Source organism: Gallus gallus, chromosome 1 (genome assembly GCF_016699485.2).
Source record: "Gallus gallus isolate bGalGal1 chromosome 1, bGalGal1.mat.broiler.GRCg7b, whole genome shotgun sequence".
NCBI lineage: Eukaryota > Metazoa > Chordata > Aves > Galliformes > Phasianidae > Gallus > Gallus gallus.
In genome coordinates, this window is record NC_052532.1 from 38038107 (window position 1) to 38061710 (window position 23604).

The following is a 23604-nucleotide window of genomic DNA, read 5'->3' on the forward strand; positions in this document are numbered from 1 at the left end:
AGTATAGACAACGAATGAACCAAATCATACAAACACACACAGTGAACAGAACATTAGATGAGGAAGGGGGAGTTCCTTAGGGTTTAGTTCCTCCTCTTTAGATGCTTAACACCAAGTACAAATCAGAATACAGCCAGATGTTCTAGCAGTCTCTTAGGTTACAAAGTAGATTTTGTTCAGGACAACATAGCTCTATCTATGCAGACTGGAAATCCACACTACTTTCTTTGCTCCTGATTTCACACTAATAATCCAATTCTCTATTAGAATCCAGCATGGCAATATCCAAGTCCTTTATCAGACCTAGCTCCACTTCTAAAAAACAACTGTCTTCTCAAAATGGCAGTGGTGACCAACCACTGAAACTCGTAGCTTGGATTGACAGGTATCACACTGCAATTAAAAAGTATGGATCAAAATCTATCTGAACTACTGTTTTAAAGACGCTATAGAACTTACTTTTCAATAATTCCCAATTTTTGTTTTAGCATAGTGAACTAACTGCAGCATGAGATACGCCTGATCAGTTTACACATGCAGATACACACCATAATAAAACAAGACTAGCTTCTGAAAATACTAGGTTTTATTCACACCCCGTGGTAAACAATAACCTTAATATGATGGCTAGGTTTCTTTTGTAGATCACTATGTCACATAAAATACAAAACCCATAGCATAAACAAGCTGACAGTTATGAATGTTTAATGTGGTCTCATTGGAAATTAAACAAGTTATACTAGTCTTCTCAAGTAGTCAAATTCAAAATGCATCATCATCTCCTAGTTAGTACAAGTCACTGCCATTTCTATAACAAAGTAATGAAGGCACAGCTAGTGCAAGCAGACTTAAACCCGTTCAGACTACTGGGCTGAAAAATACTTTGGTTGGTTCTTCAGGAGAGAGCTTTCTCTAAACAAATATTGGTCTCGGTTAACAGTTCTGATAATCTTCACAGCTGCAGTCTAATAGCTACATGACAAAGACTTCACAAGAACCAAACTATGTAGCAATGAATTAACATTCATGCTTTAGGGGATTTACTGCAATCTACATATTGGCAGAAAATTATACTGTTAAAATGTTAGGTAGATTGAACCTACATTTTAAACTGGTTCTTATGTGTTTGATTCCATTTTTTAACAAATTGGTTACTTAATTCTACCAAGATACAAAACATAAGGCTGTAAGTAACTAATAGTTGTGTTTAGGCTATTACAGTGCAGGTAATCCTCAAGGCCACATACACACTGCTTCACTGCTGCTTGCATTCTGCTGGGTTTTGATCCTTCTGTTGAGGGAAAAAAAGGAAATATCAGCTCACAGATATCAATACTTCAGGAATTATTCAAATTGTTAACATACTTGGTCAACTTCAGCAGTCAGGTTTTTCTTGCATCTCTTCAACCGAGCTAATTGTCCGGTATTACTAACGCCTTTACATGTGGTAACATTCACAATGCTTTTTTTCTTTTAGTGTATATGCACTGAGAATAAAAATCTGTTCAGAATCAAGTACGATGGTATACTCTGAATGACACCAAAACTAAACAAAGGAGAAGGGCAATAATAAGTAGGATCAAACACTGGCACAGAAGCATCCACACCTTCTAAACAGCTTGAAATAAAAGCCACGCAGCCTTCATTTTGATTGTCAAGTGCACAGCCTTACTTCAGAACCAATGTACAGCAGTGCAATGAAACAAAAATCAAGGTATGTTCTTAACACTCTGGAAAGATTTTTTGAAATAAATTCTACTTGCTAGAAATTTTTCAAGTAGATACTACAAACTCTTCTGTACTGAAGCAGGCAATCAACAATACCTCACAGTAACATGGGAATTTATGGAAAAGCCCTTTTGAGGATGAAGAGTTGCAAGTTTTGCTCCACTACTTTTTGTTGACAGCTATCCTCAGACTGCAGTGCTTTCATAAACTCACCTAGTTTCCAGTTCGTAATTAACTTATGATTATCTATTCTTTTCCAAACACTATAGTACCACTACTGTCTGCCTCTCTACAAGCCTACAGCAGTTATCTCTGCTACTGAGCATACAATCTCGCCCTCAGTCATTTAACATGCAAAAATAGTTCAAGTGGTGGAAATCAGAAGCCCAATTTGCAGCTGTTTCATTTTGATTCCAGAACTTCCTTGAACAACTGGAATACTCTACTGCAGGTGAAACACCCCCAACAAGTCATACATTGTTATTAGCAGTTCCATAGCCCGCATCTTTTCCAGTACGATGCTAGAATTATGGTACTATTATTTTTAGATCAAAACATTCCTATTGAAAAATATACTACCTCCAGATTAGAAATGGGAAGGATACTTTGTAGTACACTTTCAAATTACACAGCTTCACTTACTGACTATAACTTTCCCTCGGTCATCAGATGCTTTCAGCTGGTTAAGGATGTCTCTCCCTCAGCTAAGAGAAAGCCAAGAATTTAGTTGCTCACAATCACTTTTCCAGTGAACTGAGCTTAACTACTCATTTGCTCTGACCATTAAACATGAAACAAAGCTGCGTGTTGCTCTTAGTTGCCCACATTCAAGTGCTTGGTTGTAGATGCATTCCTGAAGTTTGACATCTGCTGCCTCAAGAAATAACAGGCTCACTATCATCTCCACTGGAAAAAAAAAAACACCCCAGCACAGTACCAGAACCAGACTGTGGCAAGTTCCCCAGACCTGAGCATTTATTACTTGTACTCTTCTGCTTACTACCATAGAACACTTACATCACTGAATTAAACCAGAAACTTGCTGCAAGACAAGCTGATAAAAAACCAAGCTTGATAAATTCCAGCATTCAAAGTAAAAAGTCACTTCCACAAAAAGTTTCTTAGTGAAGGAACAAGAAAACTAGTTGCCTTACACGTATTAGACCATCAGAACTGGAACTAAAAGTCTCAGTCAAAAAACCACTTACTGTAAGAGCTATTAAATTCTTCAACTAAAACTTGATATTTAGCCTTCATTAAATACTAGGAATATGAACGCATATGCATACTTGGAATGTTCTTTTAGTTTCTTACTTTTGGGTCAAAATCAGGATCATTTTCTTCATCTGCTTCTTCTTCCCCCTCCTGAAAGAAAACAGTTGTTTATATTTCACTAGCTTATCCACATTCAGCTTCTCAAGCCATTCTCAAGAACTTATTAAGAAGTTAATAAGAACTTATTATCTTAAGAAGTCAAGATTAACTTATACTCCGAAATACTTTCACTACCACTTCAATTTATGCATATTGTATAAGCGGGCCCTCTACAAAGCACATTTTTTGACATCAGTTGTGATTTGATTTGTAGTATTATTTTTGTTGTTTTGTTTGTAATTAAATATTCACTCTGGATCACAGAATACAAGCTGTTGCATCTTACATTTGGTAAGTACAACTTAAACTTGCTTTCATGGGATTTAAAAAAATAATGGAACTTATTCTACACAGACTACAGGAGGGAAGCTATTTAAATCAAGGCAATCTGTCAACTTACCTCATCATCTGCCTCTTCACCTTCTTCATCATACTAGGAAAGAAAGAAATAGTTTTCACTGTCATAAACGTAGTCACTACAGACACCAGTTCACGTAAGATAACTTAAGTTGATGCCAGAAACCATACACATGGTACTTATGCTTTAAGAGAACATTCTATGTTTGACAGATTAGAAATAGCTTTATGAATCACGATGAATAACATTCATTCTCAAACTACGCTCTGGCAGAGAACACTTCCTGCCTTGCATTCCTTACGTGCAACACTGGAAGAAATTATTAAACTGGTAATACCTCTGTTCAGCAAAGTGTCTTGAAGTATACAGCAGTCCCTACAGTCACTTCCATCTTCTACCCATCAACTGCCACAGTTCTGGACTAAAGGTTACCATTCTAAATGCTAAAAATTCAGCTCAATGCTGGAACTAGCTTAGCTAAATCAACTCAATAGATTTACTAAATTTGTCAAGCAATCCTAACTTGTGAGGAGACAGGGAAAAAGTATTTTATCTATATATAGTTATTGGGTTTTGCAGTTTGTTTGTCAGCTTTAGTTTCTTTAATGAATTGAATTCCAGCTTTTGAAGAACCTGCTTTGAAAAAAAATTTGCACACATAGAATGAATTTCTCTCTCATTTTCTAAAGAGATCTCCTGAAAAGGTCAAGCCTGAACCTCAAGAACTAAGTAGCCACGTAAGTATAATGAACAGGCTGACCAGCTACAAAAGTAGACGAATTTATTCTCTGGCAGCTCATTTTTTCTATCAAAGTTTTGTGCACATCACTCTAGGAATGACTTGTACACAAACCTTTATTCAGACATCACTCTAAGTGGTCTCCTATCAGTCCTTTTGCCACAGAACTCCGAATTCAGTACTTGCAAAATTAATTACTTTCATGCTGCTCCTTATTTAACATCCTAGGAAGTCCATCTGAAACTAATGTTGATACCTCCCATTCTAAGGATATTAACAGTAACTATCGGAGTCAGAAGTTAACAAAAACACTTAAGCAACATTATATAGAGGATTTTAGCACTTCAAAAGAACATTACTTACATCATCATCATCATCTTCAATAGCTTCTCCTGTGAAGTACAATACTGATCGGGGGACTATACGCTCACGTAAGAAATGACCTATTTCAAAGTCCGCAGCAAGGATTGCCTCAGCATCATCATCCTGCATAAAACAAATTTATGTTCTAGACCATAAGTTGATAACTACATTTGACACCAAAACACAAATTGCAGAAATTTTGATGTGGACAGATTTACACAAATCCCCACCTCATGAGTTCTTGGTTCAGGGCAATTATAGAATTGAGATTGTGAGGTCAAGTTCTATACTTCAAGCATTTACACACATTATGGAGTTCTTAGCCATATAAAGCCCCGGAGTTTAAATTTCCTTCTTCCTCTACATAACTTAAACTTTTTCTACTTCAATGTAATATCACCCACAAATTTTCAGTTTGCATGCATAGCATTAAATACTAACCAGGTGAAACTTTTTAAGTGAGTATCTTTGCGATTCGCATTGGTCAACCCAATGTAAAGCACTTGCACACCTAAAAAATGTTCTCTGCTACAATAAGCTGTTAAAGTGAAATGAACTGAACTTTACCATCCTTCTTACAAAGAAAAATTATTTATCACAAATGTTCCCAAGTTAAAACTGAAACAATTTAAATTCCCAAACAAATCTCAGAAAGCACGTTGTATACAAATGCCTTCCATTGGTGATTCCCTCACCCCCAAACTCTGTAAAGATAATGTTATGATAAGACAACTTACCAGGTCTCCACTTTCAGGAACTGTGAGGAAAAAAATAAGAAGAAAGAAAATAAGTGAATCAATTATACACAACATTTAAAGTTAATGCAAACACACAAATATTTTGTTTACCTTCAGGGGGACTAAAGAAGTTGAAGAAGGAATCATTGGAAACAGTTTTTGTCACTGTTCTAACTGTCCCACGACCCTTGTGTTTCTGCTTCTTTTTAATTGTTTTCAAAGTAACATTCTTGCCTTTTTTCCAGTCTATTTGGCAGCTGAGGAAGAACGAAAAAAAAAGTTGTAGCTTAGAACACCTCCACTTGCTACCAATACTTACAGAGGCTATCACAGTTTTAAGTAATACACTGAACATGAAATATCAAGGTTATTTGTTGTTTACAGAAAAATATCATACCCACAGGCTTGACTGACACTTGAAGTATTCTGAGGAAATGTAAATGAAGTCACAAAAATAAGGCTGAAGTTTCTTATCCAGTAATAGTCCAAATTATGGGAGACAATACAGTTTGATCAAATGTACTCAAGCAGACTAATTCTTGCAGGATGTTTGTAGCAATGTATTATATTAAGTGACTGGGAAATGAAGGGGTAAGCATCAGTCAATATCAATAAGTGCACAGTAGTGCATGGGTAAAACCAGCCCTAAGTGACAGTGAGAGACTCACAAGAGCATTCACAATGGATGTGTACAAAACAGATTAAATAATCTAAGGAATTACAGCTAACTTAGAACAGAAGAGATCACCAAATGTGACATCTTCAAAATCATGAGAAAACTGGAGTTAGATATGACTGTTCTCTACTTCTCAAATAGATTAACTGAAAGATGCTCAGAGAGGCAAACATTCAACTATTATAAACTGGACAACAGCAATATAGAACATAAAAACAGACTTGCCTTCTCAAGAAACTATATGTCAGAAATACAAAAGGTGATCAAACAAGATTTTTAAAAAGCTATCAACGCCCACTAAAAGAATACTATGTAGCTTCCAATTCAGCTTCAGTCATTGCAGAACACAATTTGCAAAGAGTATTAAATTTAATTGTATGTATGTATAGATACTATTTATGTACTTATAAATTGTATCAATGTTTAGATTACACAATATATAGTTTTATATTTATACATTACCCAATAAAAAGCTGAAAGTAACACCAGATGGATACATGAGGAATAGAATCTTAGATGTTTCAAACTAATATGAAGTTATAAGATGGCAGTTTTCAAAGCAGTTAAGTTTTAACCTCAAACTTGAGCCTCACTATTTACAAATTACTAGGTAACTAAGAGCTTATTCTTGGATAATAAGGAAGAAACAGTTATATTACCTTATGGATTATTCATTAGCACTTACCCCGTACAGCCCATGATTTCTGGTCCATCAAAGGAAAAGGGATCAGAATCATCTGGCTCTGATCTCATTCTATACGTCTTTGTCAACACTTCATTTGTGAAGTAGTCATTTGGTTCAAAGTGAAATTCTAATGTGAAACTCTTAAGAAAGAATTGCAAAGAGACAACATTAGCAATCTAGCAACACATACCTTTAATTTCTAAATACTTGAGGATCAAAATAAAAAAACATGCAAATGAACATATCCACCTCTACCAACACTGAAGTGGTGCATGCACAACTTATCCTAGAATTTGCTGCTCAAATTGTACAACAAGTATTCAAATGTTTACATTTACTATGCTGATCTTGTGTCATTGGTGCAAGCAGTATATTAAGAAACGAGCACAAGATCTCACATTACATACAGATTTCCTGGTGTGATGTTATAGAGATAAAAGTAATGTCTTAGCAAGTTATTTGGTCTCTAGAACAGAAATGATATTCTCCTATAGTGGTTATACAAAAAGTGCCTCAAATTGTTGAAATTTAAAGGTAAAACCAAGTAACCAAATACTAAGGTCAAGTTATTAACTCATTAGAATCTGAAGGTTCTAAGTTTAAGTTTAAATTCATTCCTATGGTACTTCAGGATTAGTCTTTGTACTGCTTTTCAGAGGACAAGAAGCTAGCTACACATTTCTCAGGATTGCCATAAGACAACTCCTTATTACAGACCACATTACTGATATACAAATACAAGCCCTAAGATAATGCAGAAGAACTCTTGTTTAGTAGGTTAAACTAACCATAGGCTGTCCAACTTCTGAGAATTTCACTTTTATATCTTTTAAGTGTTTCAGGATAGGTTCATCATGTTCCTGTAAAAAGTGAATTAAATTTTCATAAGATTAAATTGTACACAGATATAAGACACAGCAGAAATAAAAAGGTGTATTTAGAACCAGTGCGTCTCAACAAGAACCTTGTCCAAGCACTGAAATATTTTTTTCCATGAACATGACCAGCAGATGGCAACAAAAGCAGCTCAGTTTTCACTGTGGTTCACAGCTTAAATCTCATGCAAACTAAACAGAAATTTTAGCAATAGTACATATTTCATGCAAATATTCCTATATATCTTACTAATGGACTTTCTGTGTAAAGTTACAACTTCAACAAATAAGAACAAAATAAGAAGATATTTCAGAGTGCTCTCTGCTTTGAGTTGGGTAAGTGACCAGATGACATCCAAGTACTGGCTCAATTTTTACTCTCCAAAAGACATCAAGTACTATAACTGTTCCTTCCCCTTCCTTGTAGAGCACACTTGGATCAAATACTAAAGCAACATCAAAGCAATCTGGACTACTACCTACCTGAACCATATCACTGAGCAAGTCCACATTCTTGAATACTGTCAGCCAAAATTCAGGAATTCCTTTAGGGTCTTCTTTTTCTTCATCTTTCTTTTCTTCTTCAAGTTTGGCTTTCTCTTTCATTTCCTCCTTGATAGAATAAAAATGTTAGTTTCTCTAAACTTTAAAAACCATCCTCCATCAAGTTTGTCAACTGTCCTCAGCTGATAATAGCACACATGAAGTTTCATGCACATGATTTAAAGATGCAATTAATAATATGCAATCATTACAAAAATTCTCCTTTTGAGAAAAAAAATGTATTTACTCTATTGAACCCATTTTCATGCTAAAGGTGGAGATACTGATGAGAACTGATTATGATACTCACTGAAATTTCTTCTTCGGCATCTGCTTTCCATTCACATTCTTCCTCTGTAGGTTCATAGATTGCATTGATGATCTCGCTTCGCTGAAAAATTGAACCAAGGGTACTTTCATATATTCTACTTATTGCAATTAGCAGTACTCTAGCCAATAAATTGCTGATTCTAATTTCACATAAAGCATTATCTACTTAACCAAACACTTTCTTCTTGCTCTAGAAAGATTCATCTGCTACCAGTGTTTTAGTACACTAAAGAACTAACATTCCAGAAAGGTTACCGTATCACCTAACATCTGCTCAGTTAACATGATGAGGCCTAATATACTAAAGTGACTTCATTAGCCATAGAACAGACAGCCTTTCTCCTTAATCTTAGCAGATATTCACATGGATGGTGAAACTGTCAATTCAGCTGAATGGGCACGCTGGAGACCGAGGTAATTCAGAATATACATAAGCTTTCAGTTTATATTCCCTTTTGGTTTAGCTAAAGCTTTTAAGTACAAATCAGACAAGCATTAAAATACCTTGTCAAATAAGGGCTGATAGAGAGCAGCATATTTTCTTTCCAGCTCATGAACTTCCTCATAGAACTTTGCTTCTATCTGTGCACACTGAACTTGAAGATTCTTGAGGGCATTCACACGTCTTTTAACAACTTTAGGCAAGCTGAAAAATACAGTGACAGAACTGTTACAAACATTGCATTCTATGCACATGTTGACCTCTCCTTAACCAGCTCCCTTCACCAACATGTATCAAAACAGATTTCACACTACTTTAAACACTAGAAAACTGAGCAAAAAAAAAATATCAAAATTATGATCCACGGTACGTGGAGTAAACTTACTGCAGACTCTTAAAACAGGTAGAACCTGAGTTAGAATTAAAAAAAATTCAAGCATCTGTGAACATGCAAACTTGAGTAAAGCTTCACTTTGAGAGTAAGTTTTACCTTATCACCAAGCAGCATAGCAAATTCATAAGATGGAGCATAATTAAGGAAGAGCTAACTACTTGCTTGTTTTTATGAACGTTCAAGACAAGTGAGTGGTTACCTCACTAAGGAAGTCAACCTTCAAAACCATTATTTTTGTTGATTCAGGAAAGAAGCTATCACCGCTGTTCCCTAGTATATTCCCTGTCACTCACAAAATGAGCCAAAACTGTATTATACACATATAACAGGCAAACAGTGCAGCCTTCATTATAAGCTGTTGTGAGATACAACTTTTATTAAAGTTTCATTTGTAGAAGACCACACTAACAAAGTTACAGCTGCGACAAAAATTAACCTGCCCCAAGGCTGCTAGTGACATTCATAGGATAGATGGGTGACTGCTTCTATCACCTACAATGTGAGCCAGTCCCCAGCACATAGCTACAGAAGATTACCACATTAACCTTCTGTATTTAAGGAACTGGGTCACATCATTTAGAGCACAATAGCAAACAGCTGCAAAAAAAACTAGCAGTAAAAACTGCTAGGACCAGCTTCAGGTTAACGGAAGTTAATTAATACCTTGGTTGCTAAATACTGCAAGTTTGTATTAATTACTAATGCTATCCAATCTCTACTCAAGTAGGATGTGCACATGTTCTAACATTCTTGTTCACTTTAAAATGTAGAATCCTTCTCCCTAATGGCACTAGGGTCAACAAGAATATTCTATTGCTGGTTACTAAAACAATGACATGCAGATAGCCAATAAACCAAGATTTCCCTTAACCTCTTGATTTGAGCAAAAGTATATCTGCTACACAAACTGCCAAAAAAGCTTAAATTTAGTCATGTATCTATGTAAAGGTTAGATAACATTGTTTTTATTCCCACATTCTTCTAGAATTTGGTCAAGTTAACTACTGCTTGTAATTTTAGCTTTGAGTACAACATCAGAACGTTGTAACACAGCTTAAATAACTTGTTCGGTTAGTTCAGGAAAAACATTAAGGAAGAAATTTAATACGACTGCACAGATAAGTCATGTAATAATCATGCACCTCATGTCACATGCGTGTATTTAGACCCAGAGTACCAGTGCTAGCAGTTGTATATAAAACAAGTGAAATTCCTAAAAGGTAGTGCCATACACATAGGAATTCCAATTGCAGGATATCCAAATAACAATTGTAACCTCTTTATTAGAGAATCAAAATCTTCCACACGTGCCAGAAAGCTTCCCCCCCCAAGTCTGTGCCAACCAGTTCAAGTTTCAAACCTTGTACACCCACTACATTGGTAAATCCCATGCTTTAAAAAAAAAGTTCCAGGAAAAAAGCAGTTAATGCAAAACAAATTCAAAACTGCAAAAGAGATCATGAAATCTGAACCAGACTACCATAGGTACAATAGTGGCAAATAAAACTTGTTCTGAATACAAGCCATTAGCAAATGTTACAGTCACACTAGAATCCAACCTCCAGCTCACAGCTGAGGAGAATACTACTCCAGGAAAGAAAACTTCATTAAAAATCATTGTACCCAGGAAAAGGCAAAAACGTGAGCTACTGGAGAGCAGCCAAACAATTTGCAGATTTTAAGCCCAAGCAGACAGATAGATCTTTTCTGGGAAAATATTTACCTTCTCCACCAGCTTATGCACCTAGTCCTTTAAGAGCCCACACAACCAGCTCTTAGGATCTCAGATTCCTTCTGAGGACTGTGCCACCTCAATGGAAAGACTTTTTGTTTTTAAACAAACAAACTTAAAACAACATTTGGTAAGGCATGTAAGAGGTCCCTGTAAAGCATGCTTGTATCAGTATGCATATGTTAAGGAAGCGATTCAAGTTACACATTTTCCAGCTATTTTCCTACTGTAAGTTCAGCAAGCACTTGGTATAATGGCAAAGCTGCAATGCTTTGCAAGAAAAAGCACTTGGAAATAAATGGTACAGTATCCTCAAGAGTAGCTGACAGGGAAAACGCCAAGTAAATTAATGTTATGACTTCTGTTCACTTCTTACATCTAGGACCCAAAAGATTAGTAGAGATTAATTAACATCTGTCAAAAAAAACAATGTATTATAGAAAGCCTTAGTGGACAGCATATAGAACACAGTGTAAAGAACCTGCGTACTCCGTGCTCTTCCTGGGCCTGTAGTTATTAGGGTAGGCTATTGGTTGCCTGTACTTTTCTTCTATGCTACTGCCTGTAATAAAGGCAAGTGGTAGGAGTAGCAGCAACAAATTCTGTTATTCAGTAGCCATATCAGTTAACATCAATAGCAACACAGGATCCTATCACAGACAGATAGCTCTGTGCTTTACAACTCGTGTGCATGTGGTGAAAAGTTCACATAGTTAGAAACTACATGAAAGAGCTAGATAAATCTGCTAGAGCAGATGCAGTAGGCATCTTACTAAAGAAAACTTTAGTAAGCAACAGATTGTTTCAAATTTTGATGCATAAGGAGTCTACATTAAGTATTGATACAACATTCCCAATTTGTGGTTATAGCATGGCCATAAGTAACCATGTTCTTATCCATGTTTCAAATTAAGGCAAAACTGAGAACACATCCTGGGAAAATGTCTGTATGTATGTGTCATGGTTTGAAGAGTTAACCATGCGACACCTCTCCCTCCCCTTGGAAGAAACACAGAGGGAGGAAGAGGAGAAAAAATCCGATGGAGATAAGAGAAATAGATTTATTAAAAGGAACATGAGATAACACAGAATAACTAAGAGCAGTAAACCAAGAAGAAACAAAAATAAAACTGGAGGAGAGAGAGAATCAGTCTGAGTCTTTATCAGCAGACCCTCATGGCTGGCTTCCCAGAAAAGACAAGAGAGTTCTTCCCCATCACCTGGAGCTGGAAATCATGTGGAGGCTCTTGGGAAAATGCAGTACATCTCAGTATATCTTCCTCTTGGAGAGTCAGACCTCACGTGAGGCTGCTAGAGAAACCAGGAAGTACAGCTCTGCAATGCAGTGTGCATCTGCACCCAACAGCCTGCCGCATGATGTCACGATAAGGAATATACTGATAAAAGCAGGACAGAATGACATTTGCACCAGACATTATCAGCCACCAAATATTTTTGCATCCTTTTCTTCAAAAAGGCTCAAAGAGAAAGCCTTCAATTTTGAAACGCATTGATGCCTGATTATGTTAGTTTTCTGCTACCGAGGCAGCACAGTGGTTTATGATTATTCATCTTAAAGACAACATTGTTCATAAAGTAAAAGCACATTTATATCAATCTGCTCATACTGAATTAGAACAAATATTTTACCTCTCTATATATCCTGTAGATGTTCCTACCAGACCATCAAGTCTTTCCTGAAGAGCTGCAAGAATCTGAGGATTTTGCATCATCTGTACAGTCAACTGCCGAGCTAAAATTAAAGTGAAAATTCTGTAAGTGCAAAGCATACCTTCTTCCAAACTAGGCTTGAAAGAGATTTAAATACTAAGAAAAATAGTAAATTTACTTTCTATTATTCTAAGAAGAAACACGGGCAAAATTATTTCTAATGTCTACATTCTAGATGCATGGATCATAGAATCACCAAGGTTGGAAAAGACCTCCAAGATCATCCAGTCCAACCATTCACCTACCACCAATATTTCCCCATACTCCTTAAAAAAAAAAAACCATGCCCCTTACTACAAACAAGTCCACCCTATCACTAGAGTTGGAATTTTCATTCCATTTTAGATTAATGGAGAGAAACAAAGACTGCTTCAGACTTGGGTATAGAACTGGTTTACAAGTCTATACTTACATATTTTTTCTTGCAAAAACAATAAATTATTCATCAGAACTATTTTTTTTTTCCTGAAGGAATAGCACAGCAATACAGTCAGCTCAGTCTGACATACTACTGATTACAGAACATCAGTGCTAAACCCTTAATCTCTATTGTCTACATATTTCAGAAGTAATTTGCCCTAACAGGAAACTGTTTCAAATCATATAGTAGAAGTACATTTTGGAAAACACAAATAGCTAGCCTAAGTGTTCCCATCACCCATATTAACATCAACCCTTTCATTTCAGTTCAAAGTCTACACCTCAGTAACCTGCAGAAAGGAACTTAAAATCATTTTTAATAAGAATTCGTGATCATTTCTAATCATGTTGTTTTGCCTTCTTCCCTCATCCTCAACATTTACAGGCGTGCAAACAAGTATTTGGTGTTCTTTAATATGTTTGTATAGCATTCTTTTTAATGAGACCTTCAAATAAAAGTGAAGCTTTTCAGTCCTTCCTGAAGTTTCTTGCAATGTGACTCTCTACTTCTATGCCCTTTGCTAGAGTAACCACATGAATATTCCCCTCTGCTTTTATGCTCTAGCAATGAAATTGCACACTGAAAAAATTATATTTCAAGTGACATCCAAAAAAGGACGTAGTTTATATTTTAGCAGTGGAAGCTGTAATTACGTGTTAATTCACATTAGTCAGCACCATCCCTCTTGCTATCTACATTTTCTCCGGTCTAACTATTCATTAGCCTTACACTTGAAGACCTACCCAACTGTGCCATTTGAATCTGTTGCCAGTTATTCTCTATAACACCGATTCAGTATCTACATGATACACAGGGCATGTCAATGCCAACAGCCACATTCTCTTTAACCGAAATTCAGATATTTTATTTTGCAAGTTCTTGGATCCACAAACATTCTTTGTGAGGTTTTTCCCCAGAAGCAAGAGTGCTTCATTTAAGTGTTTACTGAAAGAACTTCAACACATTTAAAAGCAGAATTATCTGGATAAAGGAAAAAAGGATTAAGATCAGCAAAACTTAAATTATGCATGCATGCAAAAAATACTAGAAAACTAACAAAATAACTGCTTGATAACATCATTTCACAAATCATTTAAGGTCCCTAGCACTTAAACATGTTTCTTACTTACAAAACTCAATTTCTTTCCAAGATTCATATAGCATAATTACTCCTCTCAGATCCTCATGTACAATTGCTGGGATTAATTACTAAAAATACACATTACTCATCTCTTAGATTCCTTTGGGACACTTGAGTACTTACCATTTAATTAGTGAAAGCTTTTCTTTAGCTGCCCTGTGTTATTCAAAATTTTGCAATCTAGTTATGAAAATGCTTTCAGCAGATACAAAGCCTCTAACCTCATCTTGAAGAAAACTTTTCTTTAAGTGTTACTATTCTGCTTGAGCAGTCATGGAAGGGGGCATTATCAGTGATCCAGACTATCATCTCTCATAACAAGCTTATTTTCCCTTTCGAGTACTTGCTCTTCAGGGAAAGGATGAAGGATTTATTATTTCTAAGAGAGGTAACAACATTTTAATTCTGTTCTCAAACAATTTAGCAGCAAATTACTAGGAAATGATCAAAATAATACATATATGCAATTGATTTTTTTTGGAAAGTGTTTAACTGCCATTAGATTTGAAACCATCTGATAACAATGATCTTCTCTTTTCCAGAGATATGTCCTTATAGGTGGCCAGCACTGCTTGTACTGTTACTGACCATGACTAAAGTGAGTAATACAGTTGAGACAACAGAAATGACAAAACTGAAAAAAGTCATTGCTTCAGAATTCCAACAGGGTAGTGTAACAGTAGCTATGATTCAGCACTTCCCTTTAAAATATAAAATCCTTTTAACATTGATTAGAAACCAGTTCTGCAGCTACTTAAAAAGCTTTCTTTACAATGTTACCTTTGCTGTTGGCATCTTCACCAGTTTCTTCTTCTTCTACATCTTCCACATCTTCCATATCTTGTTGATCAAGTTCAGACTGTTCTTTGCTGTTAGGAATATTTAATAATAGGATTGAAAAGTTTGTGGCTATTTTTTTTTTTAATCTACAACAAGCTTAATGAGTTAAAGCTAGAGACTGTGTTGGTAGAAGCAAACAGATTCTTCTGGATTAAAAGCTGATGATTTGAAAGTTTCAATAGCTAAGGACAAATTTGTCTTTATAAAGCCAGTGTCACTTTCAGACTCCATATGGAACTAACACCTTCCCAGGATTTTGAAGATTCCTTTTCATAGAAGAATTCCTTCAGCTCCTATCAGCATGAACAAGTTCAAGACTCCCCTTCTGCTCTACATATCCTCTTTGTCAAGCTGTGCAGGCCTTGAGAACTGAGATTAGGTTCACCCAAACAATACATCAAACACCTCAAAATACAAGCGAAGTACAGACAAAACTACACACAGTGAAATAATATTAACAAGTAACATAAATTTTCCCTCCAGAATTCCAACTAATTATTAAGTTAATTGGCATGAGGAACCCAAGCTTTTCCCCTGAGCTCTAAATTGCCCATCTTGCCACAGTATCAAGATCCCATTGTAGTAGACCCTGCCCCTCATGTATCTGGAGATTGTGGCTACCTGAAGCATAGGAAAGGACATCCAGTTACAGTCTCAGTAACCTACAGATTTTACTTACTTGTCAATGTCTGCCATTCTCAGATTTCAAACCCTAGAGGAAAAAATGCAAAAACAGTATTAGATATCACTTACAAAGTCTACAGTCAAGTGCCATAATGCTGAAAGAGAAACTATGTTAGCTTTTAGAAATAACGTAAGTATTGTAGTCTGAAGAGTAGCATACCTCACATGCAAATGTTTGGAGCTCACTCCAGTGTATACAGAAGTTCTGAAAAATGTTACTGTGGTTTAGAACCAATGGATCTACTGACAAATTTAAATACCAGCAAAACGACACATTGCATTTTGTATCTGTATTAATACCACAGATTGAAAGCTAGTCTTGTCTAATTGAAAGTAACAGAATTATGAAATAGATCCTGAGGAAAGAAGTGAAGCAACAAGGATGCTAGAAACCCTTTGGCAACTCCACTCACTTTCAGCACCTAATTGCAGACACAATTCTTAATGCTATCTTTTAACACTAAGTATCTTTTTGTGAACTCATTTTTAATCTGAACTTTACAAAACCAATCCAAGTAGTTCCTCAAAATACCCAGAGAATCACAGCATTTGAAAAATCAATTTGATGCCACTGTACCAAGCTATTTAACATAGCAAAATTTCACAAACTGAATTATCAGAGTTTTCTTAACACCACAGTATCACCATAAGCATGCTCAAGACCCAGTAACTACAAACAGTCTATGTTGAGACCACTGTAAAGCTTGCATACAATGAAACGTCTATGTTCTCAAATGCATAACGGAATGGATAACATTTTCCACCAACAAAATAATACTTCAATGTAGCCTACAAAAACAGATGTTTCTCATAGCTTAAAGTCAGAAACAATATTATACACCAGAAAATACCATACCATTACTACTGTCTTAGGCCCAGTGGTTTAGGAGGCACCAAGTACCAAGAACAATTCACTGGTTCAAGAAGCATAGAAACCATCACTTTAGGGTCCTCATGTTAGCTGACACTCAGTTAAACAAATTTATTTCTAGAAATTCAGCTCCTTATCATGTATTCCAATGAGAATTTTAACCAAAGTATGTTGACTTTGCTTTGTTTGAACTTGCAAAAAAAAAGTCATATGAGCATAATCTCCTTACTATCAGGATATTAAGACTCAACATGAAGAGATATTGGAATCTCAATTCTCTCAAACTTAAACACCTACATTCCAAATAAAATCCAAATATACTTTTCTACTTCTCAACAGTTACACAAAAAGGAAGCATCTGATGTCTTCCTGACAATGAAGCATTTAGGAGGTTGCACATAATCACAGCAATTCAATTCTCTAGTTTGTGGAAAAACTAGAGAACCAACCGTCTCTCAGTCCACTTCAGAAAACTACAGTATTTGCTACCAAACAGAATAGCAATGCTTTCGTAAGCCAAGCACCCAACAATTCAGTAATAAACCAAGGAGTTCCAGTAACATTTCTGATTCACTTTTAATTTTCATGTGTTTCAGACAAAGTTTGCCCAGGCTGTGACTTCAGGTTTCCACACAGATACAAGCTGCCTATAAAAGTTCCAAACAGTCACCTTCCCATATCCTTCTCAGAAGAATGATAGCACAGACCAAAGACCTACAGAAACTGGGAACATACAACAATTACAATTTAGATGTATCCACATTTCTTGAATAATGCCAGTTAGCCCTGTTTCTGTCTTGCTAAACATTTTAGCTATGACCAATATACAACTTTTTCCTTATGCACTGTTTACTTGTTCTTCATTCAGGACCTTTTCAAGATGACCAGTAGCCTCACTTTGTAAAAGAGCATGAAGTGCCCAGTGAACCTGATTTTTGTGCATCTTCATGCAAAGGTGACAGACAATCACATTAACTATTGCTGCTCCTTATAGATACATTTTCCATCTCCATTAAAATATCGCCTCACTTTCTACCTTTCAAAGGTGTACCATATACCACACAGCCCATATCACCTCCCCAGGCCAGCAGGCTAGGTGAAACAGCAGTAGAAGCACTATAGACCTGCTGAAACTGACTGACTTCTATAGTTCAATTAAGCTTTTTTTTTTTTTAGAGACATCATGAGATTAGCTATGAACACACCCAGCTAAGAAAACCTTTTAATATCATCCCCAACAGTGTCTACTAGCAGATAGCTATTTAAGAACAATGACATGGCAAAAATTCCCTCATAAACTCTTCCAGCTTTCAGCTATGTTCAGAAAACAAACACGTAGGCTTCAGAAGTACACATATTCAACAACCCCATAATTATTCTATTTCATAAACTAGTCCTCATCCTCCCCTGAAACCATGCAGCTGAGCTGATGTTATCATTCACATAAAACACTAAAATCCTGGTTTTCTGTTGCAACAATCAGCTCAGAGTTCTTACATGAAATTCTCTGGAGCACGTCCAGAGAAGGGCAGTGAAGCTGGGGAGGGGTCTGGAGCACAAGTCTTATGGGGGAGTGGCTGAGGGAACTGGGATTGTTTAGTCTGGAGAAGAGGAGGCTCAGGGGAGACCTTATCGCTCTCTACAAATACCTGAAAGGAGGCTGCAGTGAGATGGGGAATCAGTCTCTTTTCCTGCTTGACTAGCAATAGGATGAGAGGGAATGGCCTCAAGTTGCAGCAGGGGAGATTCTGGTTGGATGTTAAAAAGAATTTCTTCTCAAGAAGAGTGGTGAGGTGCTGGAATGCACTGCCATCCCTGGAGGTGTTCAAGAAGCATTTGGATGTTATACTAAGGGATATGGTTTAGTGGGAAATAATGGTGATAAATGGACAGTTGGGTTGAATGATCTTGGAGGTCTTTTCCAACCCTGGTGATTCAATGATTTTCCTATACTATGCAAGAGTGGCAAGTGAAATTTCACCAGCAGCATCCCTGCTCTTGAATTTCCTTGCAGGTCTTTGTCTTTACAATTTTAAACTACCACCTAGCATCAACAGCCTTCATCCTTTCGCTATTCTTCTTCCCAAGACCACACTGAAAGACCATGCTAATGACTACACTGAAAGCATTCACCACAGCACAGAGGCCTACAGAAATCTCACCTTTATCTACAAGTGGCAGTTGCATTGCTGTCTGTTTCCTAGTTTGTATACAAGTACTGCAAGTACCTTTACCAACAATGGCCTGGTTTACTCCAAGACTTTTGACAGAGTTCCTGAGTTTCTTTGCAAATTCAAGTAGATTATATCAAACAGCTGACAACTTCAGAACTTCCCTTCAGTGTGTTCATTTCTTCTTCGCCTATTTTTCCTTCTGCTCTCCTGGCATTGGCTTTTGTCATACCTTACCCTTTTATCTGTCCTCCCTCTGCTTACACAATTCTGTATCAAAACAGTTGCAGTTGGAGATTTCTTCCCCAAACTGAGGAGGTACTACTGTTTGTCATGACACTGTCATCTGTCAGCTCCAGACAACTGTGCTTGTGTTATGAGGCTACCAGGCACCATGCCAACAGAACTATGTTGGCAGACACTTAGACTAATCTCTGCATCCCAACAGCATGGATATATAGCTGCATCACATTTAGTTTATTGTCATTTACTTAAACAAGCATAAGCTTCTCTACAAACACAGCACGGCTCTACTGGTGAAAAACTGTAGAGGCAGACATTTCTCCAAAGCTAACTCTTTGGATGTAGTACTCCTATCACCTGTCTTTCCACAAGAATGTCAACACAGCCCTCCTTCCTAGCTTTTTTCATAGGTACATTTAAGACTGTGAACAGCAGCTGCACCTTGACATGCATTGTGGCAAGAAGCATTCACTGGTATCACTGCTTGAAGCAGCCCTTGGGAGATGCACAGGAAGGCTTACAAGCACTGACAGCATAGCTTCCACTTCTCAAAATCCAGATGGCAAATATATGTGTTTTTTTTTTTTTAAAACACAAATCAGGAGGTTATGTCCCTGTTATTTGAACTGCTGTTACCAGAAACACCGAATTACCAACAAATACAGAGGTGCTCCAAGGCTCCATTGCATACTATAAAAATAAAAAAGGGGATAAGAAATGCTGATCTTATCTCCACAGGATTTCAAAGACAGCACATGGGAAGTTATGCTACAAAAAGGAAGCAAAAAAAACACAAAAGCAAAATACTATACAAGGTTTCTAAAGGGTAAGGCTTCAAACTTTCATACAGATGGCTTGAGCTGCCATCACAATGTGCTCTTTCTCAAAGCTGAAAGGTCAGGAGACTGATAACCAACCACAAGCTCGGTCAGTTTTAGTAACTCTACAGGATGTACTCTAAAAGTTAGAACCCTTTTAAAACCTCAGATCTTACCAAAACACTACCAAAGTTCACTGTTTGTCATAATGTTTAAAGTACGCTTCACTTTTAACCTCTGTTATAACTTTTTTTTTTTTTTTTTTTACAAAAATAGTCCTATACATGCACAAACTAATAATGATGTTGTCATGCATTTGTCCACATTAGTAACCTAAAAATCGAAAGCTGTTTCTTCACAAAGTGATATTGCAGAAGTGAGGCTTCAGTAAACACTGAGTCCTTCCCAGGCAAAACACCCGAACTCTTTCTTGCCCCAGTCTCCCTTTACCCTCACAGAAAGCAGCCTGAGCTTGCACAACAGCACCAGTCACGTTACAGCTAGGAGTGAATGTCCTGGTGAGAAGCCCTTCCTTTCTGAAGGTCAGTTCCGGGCACCCAAAGGGAGCAAGCACGTAGCTATTAGATTACCTGACATCCACTCAGGCTCAGGGAAGTGAGTCCCAGCAAGGTGAGCTGGGAGCCAGCTGACAAGGCACAGCCCTGAAGGCTGCCAGTGTGCCAGCAGCCCTCAGCTGCTAGCATCCTTGCGGGTACCTGCCTGTGCACAGTACCCACTCTGTCCCTTTCAGGGAACCTCATCTCCCCCCTCCAGAGGAATTACTCAATTAGCTTGCAATAGCAACAAGAAGTTTCTCAAGTAGTTCAAGGGACACAAGTAGGCTTTTTGAGAATACTGAATCCAGGCTACAAACAAGCCTTGTTTACTCACATCTTTAGAAGAAGCCTACTATTTTGCTACAACTAATTTCCTCAACAGTCAATAACTCATGAGTACTGCAAGTAAGTCAGTCCATCCAGAGTACAGCAGCCACAGCCTCTTTCTGTCTCTGGCAAGCCTTGGGCAACTGAAAGCAACGCATTAACAGAAAACCTCAAACAAGTGAGCTCTGTGTGCAATTAAGGAGGTGCAATAGAAAAATAATAAGTTGAGTGGACTAAGTCAGATGTCAGTAAAGAAAAGAGAGGTTCAGCTGGAAGACAGCTAATTGTATTTAAAAAAAAAATCAGGATTAAGTCCTGTGTGCTGCTATTTGCAATGCATGCAGAAGCCAAAGGTGCCAGACAAATTACATCATACCAGCCAAGTTCGACTCACTAAAGACTGGGAAACTCGAAAGGAATACATTCCCTGATGGTTCTTTCAGGCTGCTGTTCGTGCCCAGAACAACTTGCAGCATTTCTTTACATAAACTAGAACCAGCTAGCCCCCCCAGAAAACCAAACGGAGCAGAGAGTTCCACCACAAGACTGTTAATAGATGTTTAAAATAATTGTTTCAGGTAGCTTCATTTCATCACTACAAGAGGTTTGTAACTCCAAAGAGCTCAGATGCCTGATGCTTTTTCATTCACACCAATACAGAACTGGCTGACCCGTTTAAGTAGTACATGCTACTCTACTGTAAGATGTGCAACTTTGCACCAAGATGTTAGGTACTAAGACCTAAAAAAAATACACAGATCTCATTCATCTCAAGTGCTGGTAGAAGCTCTGGTACCAACTGCCAGGTAGGAGAACTGTTACATGGGAAGGGATCACACAGCTTAGGAGCGGTTGGGAGAGCATTTAGCTTCCCTTCAAAAAGGAACAACTGAATAATGTATAAGATTAAAAAAAAAGCTGCTTCAAAAGAGAATTAAGCAGAAGACCAAATATTTTCTTTGTACTTCTGTGATCAAATTCATGAAGTATTTATTATCCATTTTTCATTAGCACGGAAAGTGGCGATGAAACAAGAGGACATCGCGCGCATTGTTAGCATGGCATACAAATTTATTACAAACAGATGATATTGTTCATGTTATGGATAAATACCTTCCTGAGAAAGCTGAAGGTCAAAAAATACCAGTCTCAGTTGAGATGGGGAGCCCTGCACTAGAACATCAAGGCAACGTATCTGTTTGATGAAAGACATTACTAGCCACTGAGCTCTCGAGGGAATACTTCTATCATTAGTGCCTCACATTTCTTCTGGTAACAAAAGATTTCTGATTATTATTGTAGGAGAACAAAAATTAATACATTTAATTTAAACTAAAAGCTAGAGTAGATAATTAAGATTGCCTATCCAAATGCAAGCAGAGAAAAACAAAGAGTATGGGATAACACTCAAGAAAGCACTAGCATATTACAAAGACTGTCAAGGCGTGATGAAGGGACCAAGGAGATAGTGGTCAGTGCAAGCAAGGCATCTAGGTTCCTCAGAGAAACAAGGTGCCACTGGACCCTTGCAGTCAGATCAAACCCATCTATTCTGTTTCACTTAATTGTGCAACAATCAGCTCATCCACTACATCCAAGTAGCCATGCAGCCAACAGCCAGAAACACTCACTGCCACAGGGATGGATGGGAACTGTTAGCAGAACCTTGAGTAAGACCAGTCAGAATTAAAGGGCAAGAAGCTCGAATGAGCAGATGTGTTTCACAAAACTGATTTAGAACTTTTAACTTGTAACTGCTATGCTGACTAACATGGTAAGTACTCAGGTTACCCCAAGGGAGATGCATGTCTTTGTCAATGGCAGAAACGAGTTTCTTTGCTGACTATACAATCTTCCAGTCAGCTAAAGCTATACAGTTGGCAAATATTGCCAGAAAAGCTGGCTCTGGTTCTTCTTCAGCTATGCATACCTCTTTCCCTTCATGAGCAATGGGTGAGTAACTGGAAGCTTAGAAGTGACAGGTATTTCTCTTGTACAGCCAGATGTGCATGAGCAGGGTCAGGAGGAAGACACCACAAGTAAGATACCTTTAGGAACAACTCGGGAATCGGGCAAGACAAGCCTGGAGTTACTGTGAAAACACACACTACAGCATCTTGCCTCCTGATAGACTAACATGGCAAGACTTGGAACTCTGTACAAGAGAATAAAACACTCATGATAGAGTTGACCCAAGTAGTCCAGCATTATAAACCCATAAACTGTAATGGCCTGCTCGCTGCCCTTCAACCTGCCATTTTTGCTCTAATAACTACTCGAGTGAAGGCACCAGTTGCAGCCATTTGCCACTGCAACTACTTCACTAGTGCCTGCAAGCTTCTGCACAATACACGTTGCATCACACAAGCAGACTTACACTCTAAGCTTTCAATGTGAACTTCAGTTACACAGTGAGAAAATTAACTCTTCAAAATAAAGCAGCATGGTCACACATATAACTCATTTGTTATTAGTAACTGCAGGTCTTCCTTTCATTTGTGTGCAACAATCTTCAGAGCTTTCACCTTCACTAGCCTTTAAATCAGGAAAGGAAAGGAAAGAAGAGTCAGCAGACAAATACTGAAATCCTATACTATTGTAACATCTTGTTATTTAAGATACTGCATTTCTATTCTTTCAGGAAAAGATACAAGTAACCAGAAAGTCTACACAAGAAGACAATAGAGTACGAAAATACAATTTGAAATCAGAACTTAATTATATCTGCATGTTTGTCTCTGCTACTGATCTGAACTCCCTGACCATGCTCAAAAAGGCGATTAACACACAATGTGGGTCTTTGTTCTGGATGCCAAGATTCTGT

General features: G+C 37.3%; 1 protein-coding gene across 11 annotated transcripts in view; it reads right to left on the minus strand.

The window, feature by feature from the left end:
• Positions 1-568: 568 nt before the first annotated feature.
• NAP1L1 (nucleosome assembly protein 1 like 1) overlaps positions 569-23604 on the minus strand; it is a 29117-nt gene continuing 6081 nt past the window's right edge. For 5 of the 11 annotated variants that reach the window (XM_046912613.1, XM_040651184.2, XM_046912609.1 and 2 more), the window contains 14 exons: positions 15789-15821; positions 15050-15138; positions 12627-12729; positions 8913-9054; positions 8389-8469; positions 8019-8147; positions 7449-7520; positions 6661-6800; positions 5411-5556; positions 5300-5319; positions 4563-4685; positions 3503-3535; positions 3043-3093; positions 569-1291 (listed from right to left, as the gene is read on the minus strand). In XM_046912613.1, the coding sequence (XP_046768569.1) occupies positions 1256-1291; positions 3043-3093; positions 3503-3535; positions 4563-4685; positions 5300-5319; positions 5411-5556; positions 6661-6800; positions 7449-7520; positions 8019-8147; positions 8389-8469; positions 8913-9054; positions 12627-12729; positions 15050-15138; positions 15789-15805 (1182 nt within the window). In that variant the 5' untranslated portion in view covers positions 15806-15821 and the 3' untranslated portion in view covers positions 569-1255. Of the gene's footprint in view, positions 1292-3017; positions 3094-3502; positions 3536-4562; positions 4686-5299; positions 5320-5410; positions 5557-6660; positions 6801-7448; positions 7521-8018; positions 8148-8388; positions 8470-8912; positions 9055-12626; positions 12730-15049; positions 15139-15788; positions 15822-15953; positions 20669-23604 lie in introns of those variants that run through there. The other 6 variants (XM_040651197.2, XM_046912623.1, XM_004937577.4 and 3 more) reach the window with 3 other exon arrangements.